The sequence below is a fragment of the Chanos chanos genome, chromosome 3 (assembly GCF_902362185.1).
Source record: "Chanos chanos chromosome 3, fChaCha1.1, whole genome shotgun sequence".
Lineage (NCBI taxonomy): Eukaryota > Metazoa > Chordata > Actinopteri > Gonorynchiformes > Chanidae > Chanos > Chanos chanos.
The window spans coordinates 19,154,047-19,167,930 of NC_044497.1; the positions used below are offsets into that span (position 1 = coordinate 19,154,047).

Below are 13,884 nucleotides of genomic sequence, written 5' to 3' on the forward strand. Positions count from 1 at the left end.
CTGTGAAGTCAGAGGGAAGACGGACATTCTCTCCTCAGATCAAAACGATCACCGGCCCTCTTTTTTTCTTTTTTTCTTTTCTTTTTTTTACGTATTTGCAATGCACAGACAAAACAAACAGCCTGACTGTTCCAATTTAGTTTAAAACAGCCATTCTAAGCACAAGCTACTCAGTCCAGTTAGCAAATATTTAACCTTTCTATCATGATTTGTGTATGTTTTCTCAAAAGTTAAAAGCAGAGGACAGCAAAGAGACAGCTACCTGTTTACCATTGTAATAATCTCTGGATGTGTCTCATTCGTGTGACCTGTGCACAAGAGAGATTTCGTTACACAAAAATTTTCTCCTGGTGGATAAATCCACTGGCTTCAATAACAGTCATTCTTAACATGGATTCTATGCCATAGATTAAAAAAGAAAAAAAAAAAAACGAGGAATAAAATAGAGAGAGAGTATCTATATCCTGTCTGTATATAGATAGGTTTTAGTTGCTTTTATTTACAAAGGGAAGACATCTTCACCTTTTCTTTGTCCTTTATCCTGTTCACAGTCACACACACGCACGCACACCCCCATATATGTTACCCATGAGGCCTTAGTTGCTCTTACTTACAAAAAGATTACCTGTTCACCCTTTTCTTTGTTATCCTGTTCACACACATGCACACAAACACACACATGCACCTCCCAAGAGAAATATGAGGGAAGAGGAGACAAACAGGAGCAAACGTGGCCGCGGTGTCACACGCACGCACAAACGCAGTCAAAGTGTCGTATGAACGCAGCAGCTTTTTACAGCTGGAGGGGCAATTATTGCAATTACCAAAGATGCCAAGGGCAAGAGCTGTCATTGCTGCTGGATATATAGACATATTGCAAACACACATGTCATGCAGAAAAGGGAAGAGCTGCCACATTCTGCTATCATGGCAGTGCTAGATTTTGCTGACCCGATGTTGCCTGGTCACAATTATTCTTGTGGCTCTGACTGGCTATGTTATTTATGCTATAGTGAGATGGCATAAATCCAGCACGCTGAGGATGCCATGAATCTTTGCTGGGAAATGGAACTGTTTGTACACCTCTGGGATAGAGACCTTCCTCTACTTGTGTCGCCCATGGCGACAGACAGGGTCCCTTGGTGACCGAATTCCCTCCATTGAGTAATGTTGTAATTTATTTTCTGCGTTTTTTTTTTCCCCAGTTTTGTTATTTCTTCATCATTATTGTAGTGATACAGTTCCATGGAAACAGGGTCAGATTAATCTCAAATGTGAGCGTTAGGTGTGAGAGAGGCAGATGTGCCTTTCAGATATTGAGCATGCATTTAATTAATTGACAGCCTGACACAAACATGCTCTCTCTCTCTCCCTCTCTCTCTCTGTCTCTCTCTTTTTTATTATTTGAAATTGAGGTTTCCCCGGAGTGTTTTCCTGTAATGGTCTGACTTCTGGCGAGATTGTTTTGCGGTATTTGTTCAGAGAAGCGACCAAATAGATAAACAAAATCGTAAGACAAACTTAGACTGTCTGCTTAACACTTCAGGTACATTAATGTGTCATACCTTCTCTCTTTTTCTTTTTTTACAGTAATTCAGGAATTATCAGTTGTTCAGATCTAACCTAATTCAGAACGATCCTCATTACAGTCTGCACTTTGCGGACGTTTAAAGACTTACAGACTTAATTGTAGAAAGTTAATATGGTATGTGTTTTTCATTTTAGAGAACATATCTGCTGTGCTTCTAGGCTGTATAGAGTAGTTTGTATTTCATAAGTGAAAACTGTAACGAAAGGTTTTCTATAATAGCCTTTATTCTCTCATGTTGAAGTCCTTCCCCCCCAAAAATTCATAATATAACGAACAGAATGTTCTAAAGTTCCTAATTTTACTGTCTAAAACGTCCATAGCTTTCATCAACTAAAATTACATTAAAACTGACCATGATGAACAAAAATACTTATATGCACTGTAATATAGACTAAAAGATTAGACTCAAAGGAAATTTAAAGTAGCTGTCTAAATTAGCTCTGTATCCTTTACTGTGGGTGCCAGCTTTTAAGTGACCCAGTATAACTCCAATAAGGTGAAGTTTTTTGACCATGAGGGATAGAGCCGTAAAGGCAGAAGATCTACTGTACATTATTGTGTCACAGTACATCAGCTGTCTTCTTAATGGAATAATAGAGCTGCTGAGTTCATTACCAGTGCTCTTTGGGCAGAGAGAAACAAGAGACAACCCATGATAACTCACGCTAAATAAAGTGGACAGCATTGAGTCTTCTCCATCTTTCCCTCCGTTTTGTTTCATATCAGAATTCAAAGTAAAGTGTTTCTGTTTTGGTGTGCGGGGAAAGTGGATTGTAGTTGTGTGTGTGTGTGTGTGTGTGTGAGAGAGAGAGAGAGGTCAAGAGAATGAGTGGACAAATCAGCTGTGTGAAGAAAGCTCACTTTTCTTTCAATCATATTTTGGTTTTTTTCCCCTCTTGCTCACTTCACTGTATTTCTTTGTCTTTTCCTCTCCACAGACTTTTATAGTACTGAACAAAGGGAAGGCCATCTTCCGATTTAGTGCCACATCTGCACTCTATATTTTTAGCCCTTTTCATCCTGTTAGAAGAGCATCAATAAAGATTTTAGTACACTCATATCCTTTTTTCTGCTGCTGTACTGAGGACTCCATTTTGTTTAAAGGAAAAAAAAGACCTAATTGCTGATGTTGCTTTTATGGAATGTTATTTAAACTGTATTTGCTCTCTTTTACTTGATCTGTAATGGTACAGGGTTTTGGTCAATAAGTGGTGCACTTTGGCTAACTTTTGTCAATATTTGTCTCTGGTTTCTTTTTTTGTTGTTGTTGTTGTTCTCCCCACCTTAAATGGAGAACTGATTATAACTGCCAATTTATATCTAAATTCAAATGAAAACATCAAGGACCACAAAATGAATTTATACCGATATAAATTTATAAAGACATCGTCAAGTAACGGTGGGATTCGAGGGGACAGAGAACATTCTAGAAACAGGAACTTCCAAATCTCGGCGGTCACATTTGACAACGGTCCGTCAACTGTTCCGAAGTCTGAGGGCATGCTCTCACACTTGCATTGTTACCGAACTGCTTGGGCTTTGACATTTAAGGGTTATGCCTGTGTGTTTAGGGAGTGAGTCCATTAGCGCAGACAATGCCAAGTTTGGATGGCTGTTTTCCCAGAGCTGGTCTGGCCAACACCTCGTCTTCCGTCACCCTCCTCTCGACACCCCCCCCCCCCCCCCCCCCCCGGCCCTTCTTTTCACCCAGAGCTGCTATAAATATCAGGCAGGACTCCGGGCTGTGCTGGGGAGGGGGAGGGGAGGGGGTGTTAAGAAATATTAGGCTCGTGGATACTTTGCTGTTGTCTGCCGTGATAAGCAGGTGAAGAGGTTTACTCGGGAGGTGTTGATGAGGTCTGCCCACCCCCCTCACCTTGCTCTCCCTCACACTGTCCTTATAGGGTCTGCCGCAGCCTCCCATGTGCCCCGCCCTGTCGCCATGGTACCTGCCATTACATAAAACATACAAAAAAAAGGCTTATGCAGGTGAACATTTCGTCTCGCGGATTACGTAATAGCGACTGGGGGCTTCGGGTGGGGGGGTGGACCACCTGTATTTGAAGCTGCCTACAGCTATCAGAGTGTAGGGCTGAGTGTCGCGTGTGCCTCTTCAATGGGCACTTTTTTGGGCAGTGCATACCAATGCCACACGCTCGCCCTTCATAGCAGATTACCCGCGGAAACGTGTTTGATTAGCTGGCGCCACCAGAGCGCATTCATAACATTCAGTTGTGAGAAAAAAGGGATGCGTGACACCCACACACACAATGCTGAACGGATCGGGGTTATTGGAAGGGGGGGGGGGGGATGATTTGCAAATCAGACAAGCTCTTTACACGCAGGGGAACATAAGCATTCGAGTCAAAGAAGGGAAAACAATCTTAGGAGGAACTGCTATCAAAACATGGCATCTTTGAGAGATGTGTTCTTCAACAGGGCATAGTGGGACCTCAAAGAGCCCTGATTACTGCATACATTACATCTCCAAAACCTGGGATTTTAGCACTAAGCTAACACTGAGCCTCTGACTGAGCATGCTGACTGTATTAAAACGGAGTCTCACCGCCTCTATGCTCATATTATTTGGGTCAAGCTTAGGAAATGGACTTTTCCTATTAGCCGTGAGCGAGAGCGGACGCTTTGGACGTCAGGCGATCTGTTTGTTATTATGACTCATTCTACAGAGAGCTATATGAGAATGTAAAAGGGCCGTTAAAGCATAAAAGGGTCTCTAACCGTCCTTTGGTACAAAGAGCTTAGAAGACTGGGGCGGGGGGGTCCCTTAGTTGTGACGGTTATTACGCTGAATATTTTCTCAGGCCCAAAGGGATTACTGGGTTACTAATAACTCATGGCTATGAATGTCCTAAAAGTAGGCATTCTTTTTGAAGTCAATCCAGAACTGGAGCAAAAAAACAACAACAACAAAAAAAATCAACAAAGGACTCAGTTATTTGCAAATAGTGTAAATTATGTTACAGTAGAGATATCAAGTACATTTAAATGGAAGGCACAAAAAGATCCCAGAAAAAAACACCAATAAGACGTTACAGTGTCATTCCAGGGTGCCAAAGTGCCACTCACTTAGACGCCCGCTTGATGGAAAGAAGACAATGTGGGTGTGCTGGCAGCAAAATGAAATTTTATTTGCAGCGGGTGAGCCTACACGCCTCAGTGACTGAGGTATAATTTTCAGCATCATTTAGCAGCTGTCAATTACTGTCAATTTACCGTTATGAACTGTTGGAGGGTTTTTTCCCACCTCTATAATATTAGCCTGTTATCCCCGTAAATTAACTGCAGAAAAAAAATAGAAGTCTACTAATTAGTCTCATGTAAAATTCAGCAGTTCAGAATGGCCTTCCAATTAACAGCACTAAACTTCACTTTTTTTCCCTCCAAAAAATAGACATTTTGTGAAATCATATCCTTGAAAACATACCCTTAACCTTCTCAATAGAAATAAAAGAATTTTGTAAGATAAAAACCCTGAAAAGGATGTTTGTGTTGGATCGCTTGTCTCAGTACATATGATGTTTTATATATATCTGTGAATGTCTCTTAACTTTCCTTAACCCTGTCCACTTTATTCAGTCTTTTCATTATGTGCACTATTCTGACCAACTGCTGCTTCATGGCCATGTCTGAACCAGCGCAGTGGGCCAAGTATGTCGAGTAAGTACAACCTCTCTCTTCTCTCTACACACACAGAGCAGACAAACAAACAAACAAGCAAATCAGAAAAAAGCAGACAACTCCAACTTAAAATTTTAAGGCACACTGCTACATAGCTAGCTCAACTTGTGTGCAGAGAGGTTCAAATGACACCTTAGCCTCATAAGTTGAGTCAATTAAAAAAAAAAAGTCATTCAATGATTTGCCTAAAAATTTTTGAAGTTGTAGTTGCATTCATGCCTGTTCTGGCCTAAAATGCTCTGCCAATTCTTCTGAGTCTCTTTCTTTTCTGTGTCCTAACACTCTCTGATTGTATTGATCTTTCAACTGTGCCCTATTTGTCCTGACTGTTAAGCTTTGCCTGGTGTTTGTTGCCTTGCCAACCACAATTAGCAAGTAAGTTACCAATCTGACTGCGTCCAAACCCCATGACTTTGCTAATTGCACCTCTGCTATGTCACATCGGAATGAAAGCATAACAGAATCTTCACCTGGTTGTTCTGCTCTCTTAAATTTTCATTAAAGGGAGTTATACACGAATGATAAAAACAAAGCAACAAATCAAGATGGAACTGAATATGAGGAATGGGAGTTAATGTTCAGATTCATTTGGCAAAATTTACTGTTATAGATAGAAATGAACATGGGTTAAATCCTATCTATCTATCTATCTATCTATCTATCTATCTATCTATCTATCTATCTATCTATCTATCTATCTATCTGTCTGTCTGTGTTTCTGTCAGTGTTTCTGTCTGACTATCTACCTGTCTGTCTACTTAACTATCTGTCTGTGCACCTGGATGTCTCTCTGAACACATGTTGCTGTTACTATACGTCCCTCTTACTCCTCTTCTGTTTTGCGCTCTCCTCATCGCTCTGTCAGTAGAACTGCCTCTCTGTCAAACTCCGAGTCTGTCCGTCCATCATTATACACTATCACCATGCAGTCACACAGGGTTCCAGCCCGTCAGGCAAAGCTCCAAGACATACATCTCAAAAATGGATAGAGTGGATTTATCCCATGTTTTTGACGCTTATCCAGCAGAGGTTAAGTGCCATCTTAGTGTCAGATGAGTTTTCCCATACAGTGCAAGAAACTGTGGGAACTCACACACTAAGCCTTTAATGAATACACACACATACACATACACACTCCGAAGCCTCTCTGGACCCATATGCCCTGTCTGTGAATGTCGGGCCGTCCAGTGTCTCGTCTCCACTCAGAACATCGGGTTCAGTGGCATGTAGCATGCTATGAATCCCTGTCCACCACAACACTTGTCACCTTGTTTTTTTTTGTTTGTTTGTTTTTTTACAAGGTGAAAAATTCGTACCTCTCAGCATTCTTTGATCGCCAAACAAACAAATCACGTTCATATCAGCATACGTTTCCTTACCTATAGCCAATCGGAGATTTCAAAGAGAAACTGCCATGGCAGGTCAGTTTGTCTTTTGTGACTGAGTAGTGAGGATCACTGCTTTTTTTAAGTATTTGATTTGGGGTCAGGTGGTCCTTCTCTGCAACCCTTATTTCTCCTTAGTTCTCCAAAAGGCTTCATCAAACACAATGATGTTATTGTCCCAGTCATCTGTGAAAGACATGAATTCATAAAGAATTTGAATAAGTAGAGCGGCCTGCAGTGTTGAGAGGTACGACATTAACAGACAAGAGATCGTGCAAAAAAAAAAAAAAAACAAAGAAAAGAAAATCACAGAGCCCAATCAAACTAGAGAGAGGGACAGAGAGAAAGAAAAAAAGGAAAAAAAAGTGACTGTGCACTTCAGAATGCTGCATCCTTCATCCAAATCACCCTCAACACTGTTAGAGTGTCTCTTTCTTTGATGATCAAAGTGACGTGCTGGATTTTAATGCCCGTTCTTGTCTTGATGACTACCAACTCATCAAGGAGTGACTGTCACAAAGAGCTTGCTATCCATTGCTCAAGGGCTGATACTGTTTTTTTTCTTTTGTTGTTGTTTGTACATGTGCCTCCCATTCCTTGTCGGCTTATCTTGTTCTGTCTATCACTGGGTGCGACTCTATGTCTATCTTTTATACGCCCTCCCCTACCCCAGCCCACCCCTACTTCTACACTGTTTGTGACATCTGTTATGTGGAGCAGATCATTGCTTGGGTGGTGGGATGGGGGGTGACAGATTGATTGATTGATTGATTGATTGATTGATTGATTTATTGATTCAATTGACCCCTGTGTCTCTGCTGTGTGTTACTGATGTGTAACTCTCTTGTTTTCTGTCCCCCTTCCCCATCCACCTGTCCACCCCACCCTCATCCACCTTATCCCATGCCCTCTGCTCAGGTACACTTTCACTGGCATTTACACGTTTGAGTCACTGATAAAGATCCTGGCAAGGGGCTTCTGCCTTGGGCCATTCACGTTCCTGCGAGACCCCTGGAACTGGCTGGATTTCAGCGTGATAGTCATGGCGTAAGTACTCCTCTCAGTTCTCACCCCAACCTGCAGCCTTTAGCCAAAACTAACCTAAGACTTTAGGATCACTGTGATTGCTCACATTGGTCACATTCACCTATAAGGTTTGTCTTTCCACAGACACATGGGAGCTGGTTCAAAGCTCTTAGGAGCTCCCCTGATTAGTAAGACAAGTTGTATTAGATCTGCAGCCCGGAAAAACGGCTGCCTATCCCTGACCAAACAGCAAAATAATAGTGAAGAATCCTAGGTGTTCATTTAGATACTGATCATTTGGTTTTAGCCATCTGGTATTAATAAAGGATATATTATGTCTATTGGAGACAATCAATTTTTCATTAGTAGAATGTGACCAATATACTCTGTTTATGACCCTAACCCTCAAACACAGGTTGTCATAGTAACGGTGGTAGAGGATAGAGATTTGATTGTTGTCCTCCCTGAGGTGTAGATGTGTTACTGACAATACTGCTGATGACCTCTACTGCTGCTCCTCTCCATGATGACTGTTTCCATTGCTGTGTTTTTTCCCTTCATTTCCTTTGTGAAATTCCTCACTGTATATTCCTCTGTGTCATAAAAAATGACTCATAAAAAAATCATTTAATTTACAGAATAGCGCATTTGATAATGTATCTGAACTGATCAATTTTCGTTGAAAAACTCAAAATCACTGTAGATGTGGAAAATTAATTTTTTAGAGAATTTTTTTTCAATCTGATTATTTAATTTAACTTTGACATTTGTCACACATTAGTGAGGAGTATTTTCCCCGTTCCACATTTTGAAATTTTTGAACATTTTTCTCATCTACATGTAGATGCACTCTGGTCATTATTTGTCTTCTTTAATGTCTTTAAATATGTTGTTCACTCTTTTTTGTTTATAGACATTGAGTAGTCAGTCTCAAGTTAATTGCTCCTGTCATTCCCCTTTCATGGATATTTTGGTTGTCAATCAACAAAACTAACCAATTAGGACACTAAGATTACATGACAAAATCCTAGCAAAAAGAAGAAGAAGAAGAAGAAGAAGAAGAAGAAGAGGAAGAAGAAGAAGAAATAAAAGAATGAGAAGAAGAAGAAGAAGAAGAAGAAGAAGAAGAAGAAGAAGAAGAAGAGGACAAATAAGAGAGCCACATTGTAAACTTAATCAAAGACCTTTCTCATAATTTTTCATCTATTTTGAATGAGCTCTACCTAAAAAAGAAAAAGGTTTTCATGACCTCTGTATGGCAAATGGAGATACAAATCATTGATCATTTAGAAAGAAATACAACAGCAGAAGATATGGAGACGGTGCACTACCATCCCCCTCCTCCTCCTCCTCCTCCTCCTCCTCCTCCTTCTCCTTCCCATCACATCAACCACTAAAAGCCTAGAAGAGCCTTCAACATGTCTCCTTTATGATGACCAGACTTTTAAGGAGCGTGGGCAATGTTTTACCTCTACATTACATGATCCCCTGTCTGTAGGGACACTATGGCATGCCTCTGAGGATCGTGCTGCTGTGCTCCCTCTGGTTCTCTCCAGTGATGAAGTGCTTATTTCTCACTGGCCTTTATGGCTTTATTTCTCTTCCTGAACAGGGCAGTTGTCCTTGAACTGGATGCCTCTGTAGGATCAGATGGATCCTTAGCCACTACTGTAGCCAATAAGTCAGATCTCTGTGTCGTGATGCTGACAGGAGCGCTTGCAACCATTCCCAGCTTTATTAAATCCAGACTGATGACTGCGAAACGGATACGGGCAGTGATAAACGATAAAATGCTCCCCCCGTTACCCCTTTCAGGTTCCTATGGAAACAGAATGGGTGCTCCAGTGCATTTGACTGGTGTATGTTTGAACGATACAACCTCAAACGTAATCATATTCAAATGCCGTCCAGGCCTTGTCAGCCTCATCTGCTCGCTCCACATGCGATAGATCTTGAATATTACCAGTGGCTCAATTACACACTCTTTCCCCTCCTCCCCCATCTCAGTAATTCAATCAGTGTAATGGTCAAAATGGATGAAATTCGATATGGAATGAAAGCAACTCGGGTCCAGATGAGTCGATCTCGCTTTCCAGAATCTAAACTGCTGGCGCCATGTTAGCTGGTGACACATCTGGGGTGTCTCCTGAAGCATCAGGAGGAACGGAAATGCTCCTGATTTATTCTTTTTTCGTTATTATTCTTTTTTGCCCTTCTTCCATTATCTCTGTTGTTCCAGGGCTTGGAAGTTTATTTTACAAGTTTTTATTTTGTGTGTGTGTTTCCAAATAATTGTAATTCAATCCCACAGGTTTCTAACTGAGTTTATAAAAGTAGGCAATCTCCAAGCACTTCGAACATTCAGAGTCCTACGAGCTTTGAAAACTATTTCAGTAATCCCAGGTAAGGGGTTTCCTGTTCCTGCGTTTCTGTGTTTTGGAAACAGGTTGCATTGTTGCTGTTGTCCAGCGCAAATCCTTTGGAACCAAGCTGTCCCACCTTCCCTTCCTCATTGTCAGCTCCGGTCGAGCCAAAAAGAAATCCCTTACATTCCCGTCCCAACCCTTTTGATGTTGTTGTTGTTGTTGTTGTTGTTGTTGTTGTTGTCGCCCTGTTGCTGGTGCTTTGTCATTGTGTATGCCTCAATTCTCGCTTATTGCAGATATGTTACTGAGTTTGTGGACCTGGGCAATGTCTCAGCATTACGAACGTTCAGAGTCCTTCGAGCACTGAAAACTATCTCGGTCATCCCAGGTGAGAAGGGTAGCTAACTGCTAGAGTCTAGAGTGAAGGATGACTACAAGCTTAGCCATCATTTCCTTTACCTCTGTAAATTCTGACTGACGAGATCTGTGGATTTGTGGAAATGCAAGGTCTAGGAGATGAGACTTTTGAGTTGGGCAGCTTAATAACATGTCTTTTGAAGAGTTTCAGCCAAGACATACGGCATTTAATGATGCCGTTTCATATTAGTGTATTAACATTTGATTCATGTTAATGGTATTTTCATCACCAGCTTCTTTTACCTTAAAAAGAAATTACAGCTAAATAAGATTTTTAAAAAATCCAAACTGATTTTTATTTGAAGTCTCTATTAGGTCATTAACATTTGAAGTGACTGAATATTACAAACTTTAGCCGCTGAGATTCAGAGCAAAGGGTTTTTAGGTATAAGGCTGTTGTCCTGGAAAGTCAACACAGCGTGAAATATGATAGAAGCTGTGGTTGTGATACACTTTTCGCCTTGTAGCTAAAGCTTTAAGTTAGCTCACTCAAAAAGTCTCATTCAACCTGTGTGTTCGACGTCTAACAGGCATGGTTAGCTCACGAGTGCATTGACATTGCATGGTAAGCAGCACAAACTGCACAGCAGACACTGCCATTGGAATGAAGCCACAGGTGGAAACATAGTAGTTTTCCATTGCCACAATAAATACACACCAATTCCAAGGTCATTTTAGATGGCACGTTTGAAATATGTGACATGCATGCTCTTATAAAGAGTTCTGTATCAATTTCTGATTGACTAGATCAAATTAATCATTGATTATGAGCTTTATATTGATTTCAGTCTTTAAATCACCAAAATGTCCCTGTAGGTAGGGATTTTGTCAATGTCCCTGTATGTAGGTATTTTGTCAGGTCAGAATAATCCAGTTTTTAGGGTCATATTTCGTACAGACTATTCCATTTTAACTACAGTATACTAGAGAACCCAGCAGCCTTCATCTGTTCCTTGGGCAGACAAAGTCCCCTTTAGTCCAAAGTGACCAGGCTTGTAGTTTCAGGTTAGAATCGACTAAACAGCACCCTCTTCCAAATGAGTCTCGTCGTTTATTGACAATCGTACACAACTCATAGTGACTGAGGAAGCTTGTGGTCACCTCATTAAACTCCACTGAGGTGACTGCTATGCAGGAGAGACCTATAAGACAGGTCTTGTATAATTGGATATTCCAAAATGAATATAAAGGAGAGAAGAATACAGTGGAAGGGTCTGTTGTCAGTGAGCAGATACTGTCAAATTTCAGAAGTTATAGGTGCTCATAAAGAAAGACAAGAAATTTTCTTTCTTTGGAATACAGCTGTCAAGATTGTGAGGTTGTGTTTGTTGGCCCTCTTTGTGGTGTTTTATGTTGTTTTCTGTTGGTGTGGTTTGTGTGGTTGTTGCTTTGTGTTGGTGTTGAGCATTATTTGCTGTTTATTGAATATTTATTTTTTGTTTATTTCACAAATGCAAAAAATAAAATGTACACAATTCTTAGGAACAATTCACATCTGTATGTTATAAAATCTGCAACATATATATGCATGTTTCATATTAAAAATAAAAATAATCTGGGTAATTTGTAAATTTGTATCCAAGAATAGCAAAGGTTAAGAGAGTTTAAAAAAATATCAATTAGTACTTGCATTCACCAAGACAAGCAATCACAGCCAGAAATGAAACACTCTGAGAACAGTTCAAACAATGTCCTTGTAAGTGTGGCATTACCTCTTATGTTTGGAGAGGGATACTTGTTGTTCTGGTTGCTAACCAGATAAAATTCTCAGTCTTGCTCAGTCCAGTCTAATCAAAGTTAAGAGCTGTTTAGGTCCTATCTAAAACCTAACACAAGCAACTATGAATGCTTGGCTTGTCATATGCAAACTAAAAACAAACAAACAAACAAAAAAGTAAACTCTGTGCTATGGCTGTGGAGTCAGTGTCCCGACTTGTTTCGGCTTCTCACTCAGGCCTGAAGACCATTGTAGGAGCGCTGATCCAGTCAGTGAAGAAGCTGGCGGACGTGATGATTCTCACTGTGTTCTGCCTCAGTGTGTTCGCCCTGATTGGCCTACAGCTCTTCATGGGCAACCTGCGACAGAAGTGTGTCCGCAGCCCGTTCAGCTGCATCAACAACACCATCTCAAACTTCAGCAGTAACAGCACTTTCTTCTGCAACAACAGGTCCTGGGCTTCCATTGAAGAGTTCATCACAGACGAAGGTGAGTGCCAAGGGAGTGGAAACCAAAAATGGTTGCAGCGTTTATGATGTGAACGAAAGCAGAAACAAAAAGTTTAAAACAAAGAAACAAAAGAAACAAAAGAGGTATGTCGTGTCTTATTTGACTGGAAGTGAGTGCAGTTGGTCGTTAGCTATTTAAAGATGGAGCACTGTGCGACTGGTCGGACTGAGTCCTGTTTGGAATGCAGGACAGACTGCCTGAGCCAAGAAGATTTCCTTCTTCAATTAACTGACTGAGCCTTGTGGCTGAGCGTACCCTCCAGCCATCTTCCCATTATATAATATGTAATAGCTAAGACCAATCCCATGACTTCGAAGGAGAGGAAGGCTGTTTCTGCTGCCTAAAATAGCAAATTGATACACCTTACATGAAAGAAAAACCAAAACAAGCCATTTACTTTTATTTTTCGAAGTACAGTTTATTGTGCCAAAATACTATCGTCTGTAAAAGCAGATTACATTAGAGGCAATTTTCCTGCTGAGGTAAGGATAGAAAAGGGATTGATTTAGTTTTGAGCAGTGTTACGTTTCTGTCTGGATTAAGCAGCCCCCAAGAACTTCTGTATAACAAGACAAAAACATATTCTTCTATAAGACCACTCTTCCACTCTGAAACCCTTTGAACTTGGACTTCAACTTGTTGCATATGGTTACTTTGCCGATTTGACTTTCCAAACTCTCATTGATTTGTTACGTGTAAACATGCAGGCACTTTTACCCCAGTTAGCGTGGCTGTCCCCATAGTCACATTTTATGTATATTCAGTTCCTAGTTTATTTGTTCCACTTCTCTCACAACTTTGACCTTGTGTCATTTACGCTGCCCCAGTAGTTATATACATTGCCTTGAGTTAAAATATTATTCAGGCTGTTATTCTGGCCTAATGAACAGAGAGAACTTCTCTTATTAACATTGGCTTCAGTGTCATGTGTGTTGCATAATGAACCTTCAGCTTTATCAAAAAGCTTGTCTTTTGGTCTGTAAACGATAAAAAAAAAAAGATTTGTTCTGAACTTAATATTTTTTCAGGTAGTTTGAAGCATTTAGATCTGTCGAACATAATTTAGCAGGAGAATGACAGTGCAATTAGGTGTGCAGACATCTATTTAAGATTAGAGTTAGTCTTATTTTTGGTTGGTCTCATTTCATGAGAATAGCAATTAGGACAGTTCCG

General features: G+C 40.6%; 1 protein-coding gene across 1 annotated transcript in view; it reads left to right on the top strand.

Annotated features, from left to right (window-relative positions):
• The window catches only part of scn5lab (sodium channel, voltage gated, type V-like, alpha b), a 90,227-nt gene that overhangs the window by 1,140 nt on the left and 75,203 nt on the right, over positions 1-13,884 (top strand). Inside the window, exons 2-6 of the mRNA XM_030768573.1 lie at positions 2,530-2,648; positions 5,180-5,269; positions 7,594-7,722; positions 10,364-10,455; positions 12,439-12,690. Of these exons, the coding sequence (XP_030624433.1) occupies positions 2,530-2,648; positions 5,180-5,269; positions 7,594-7,722; positions 10,364-10,455; positions 12,439-12,690 (682 nt within the window). The remainder of the gene's footprint in view (positions 1-2,529; positions 2,649-5,179; positions 5,270-7,593; positions 7,723-10,363; positions 10,456-12,438; positions 12,691-13,884) is intronic.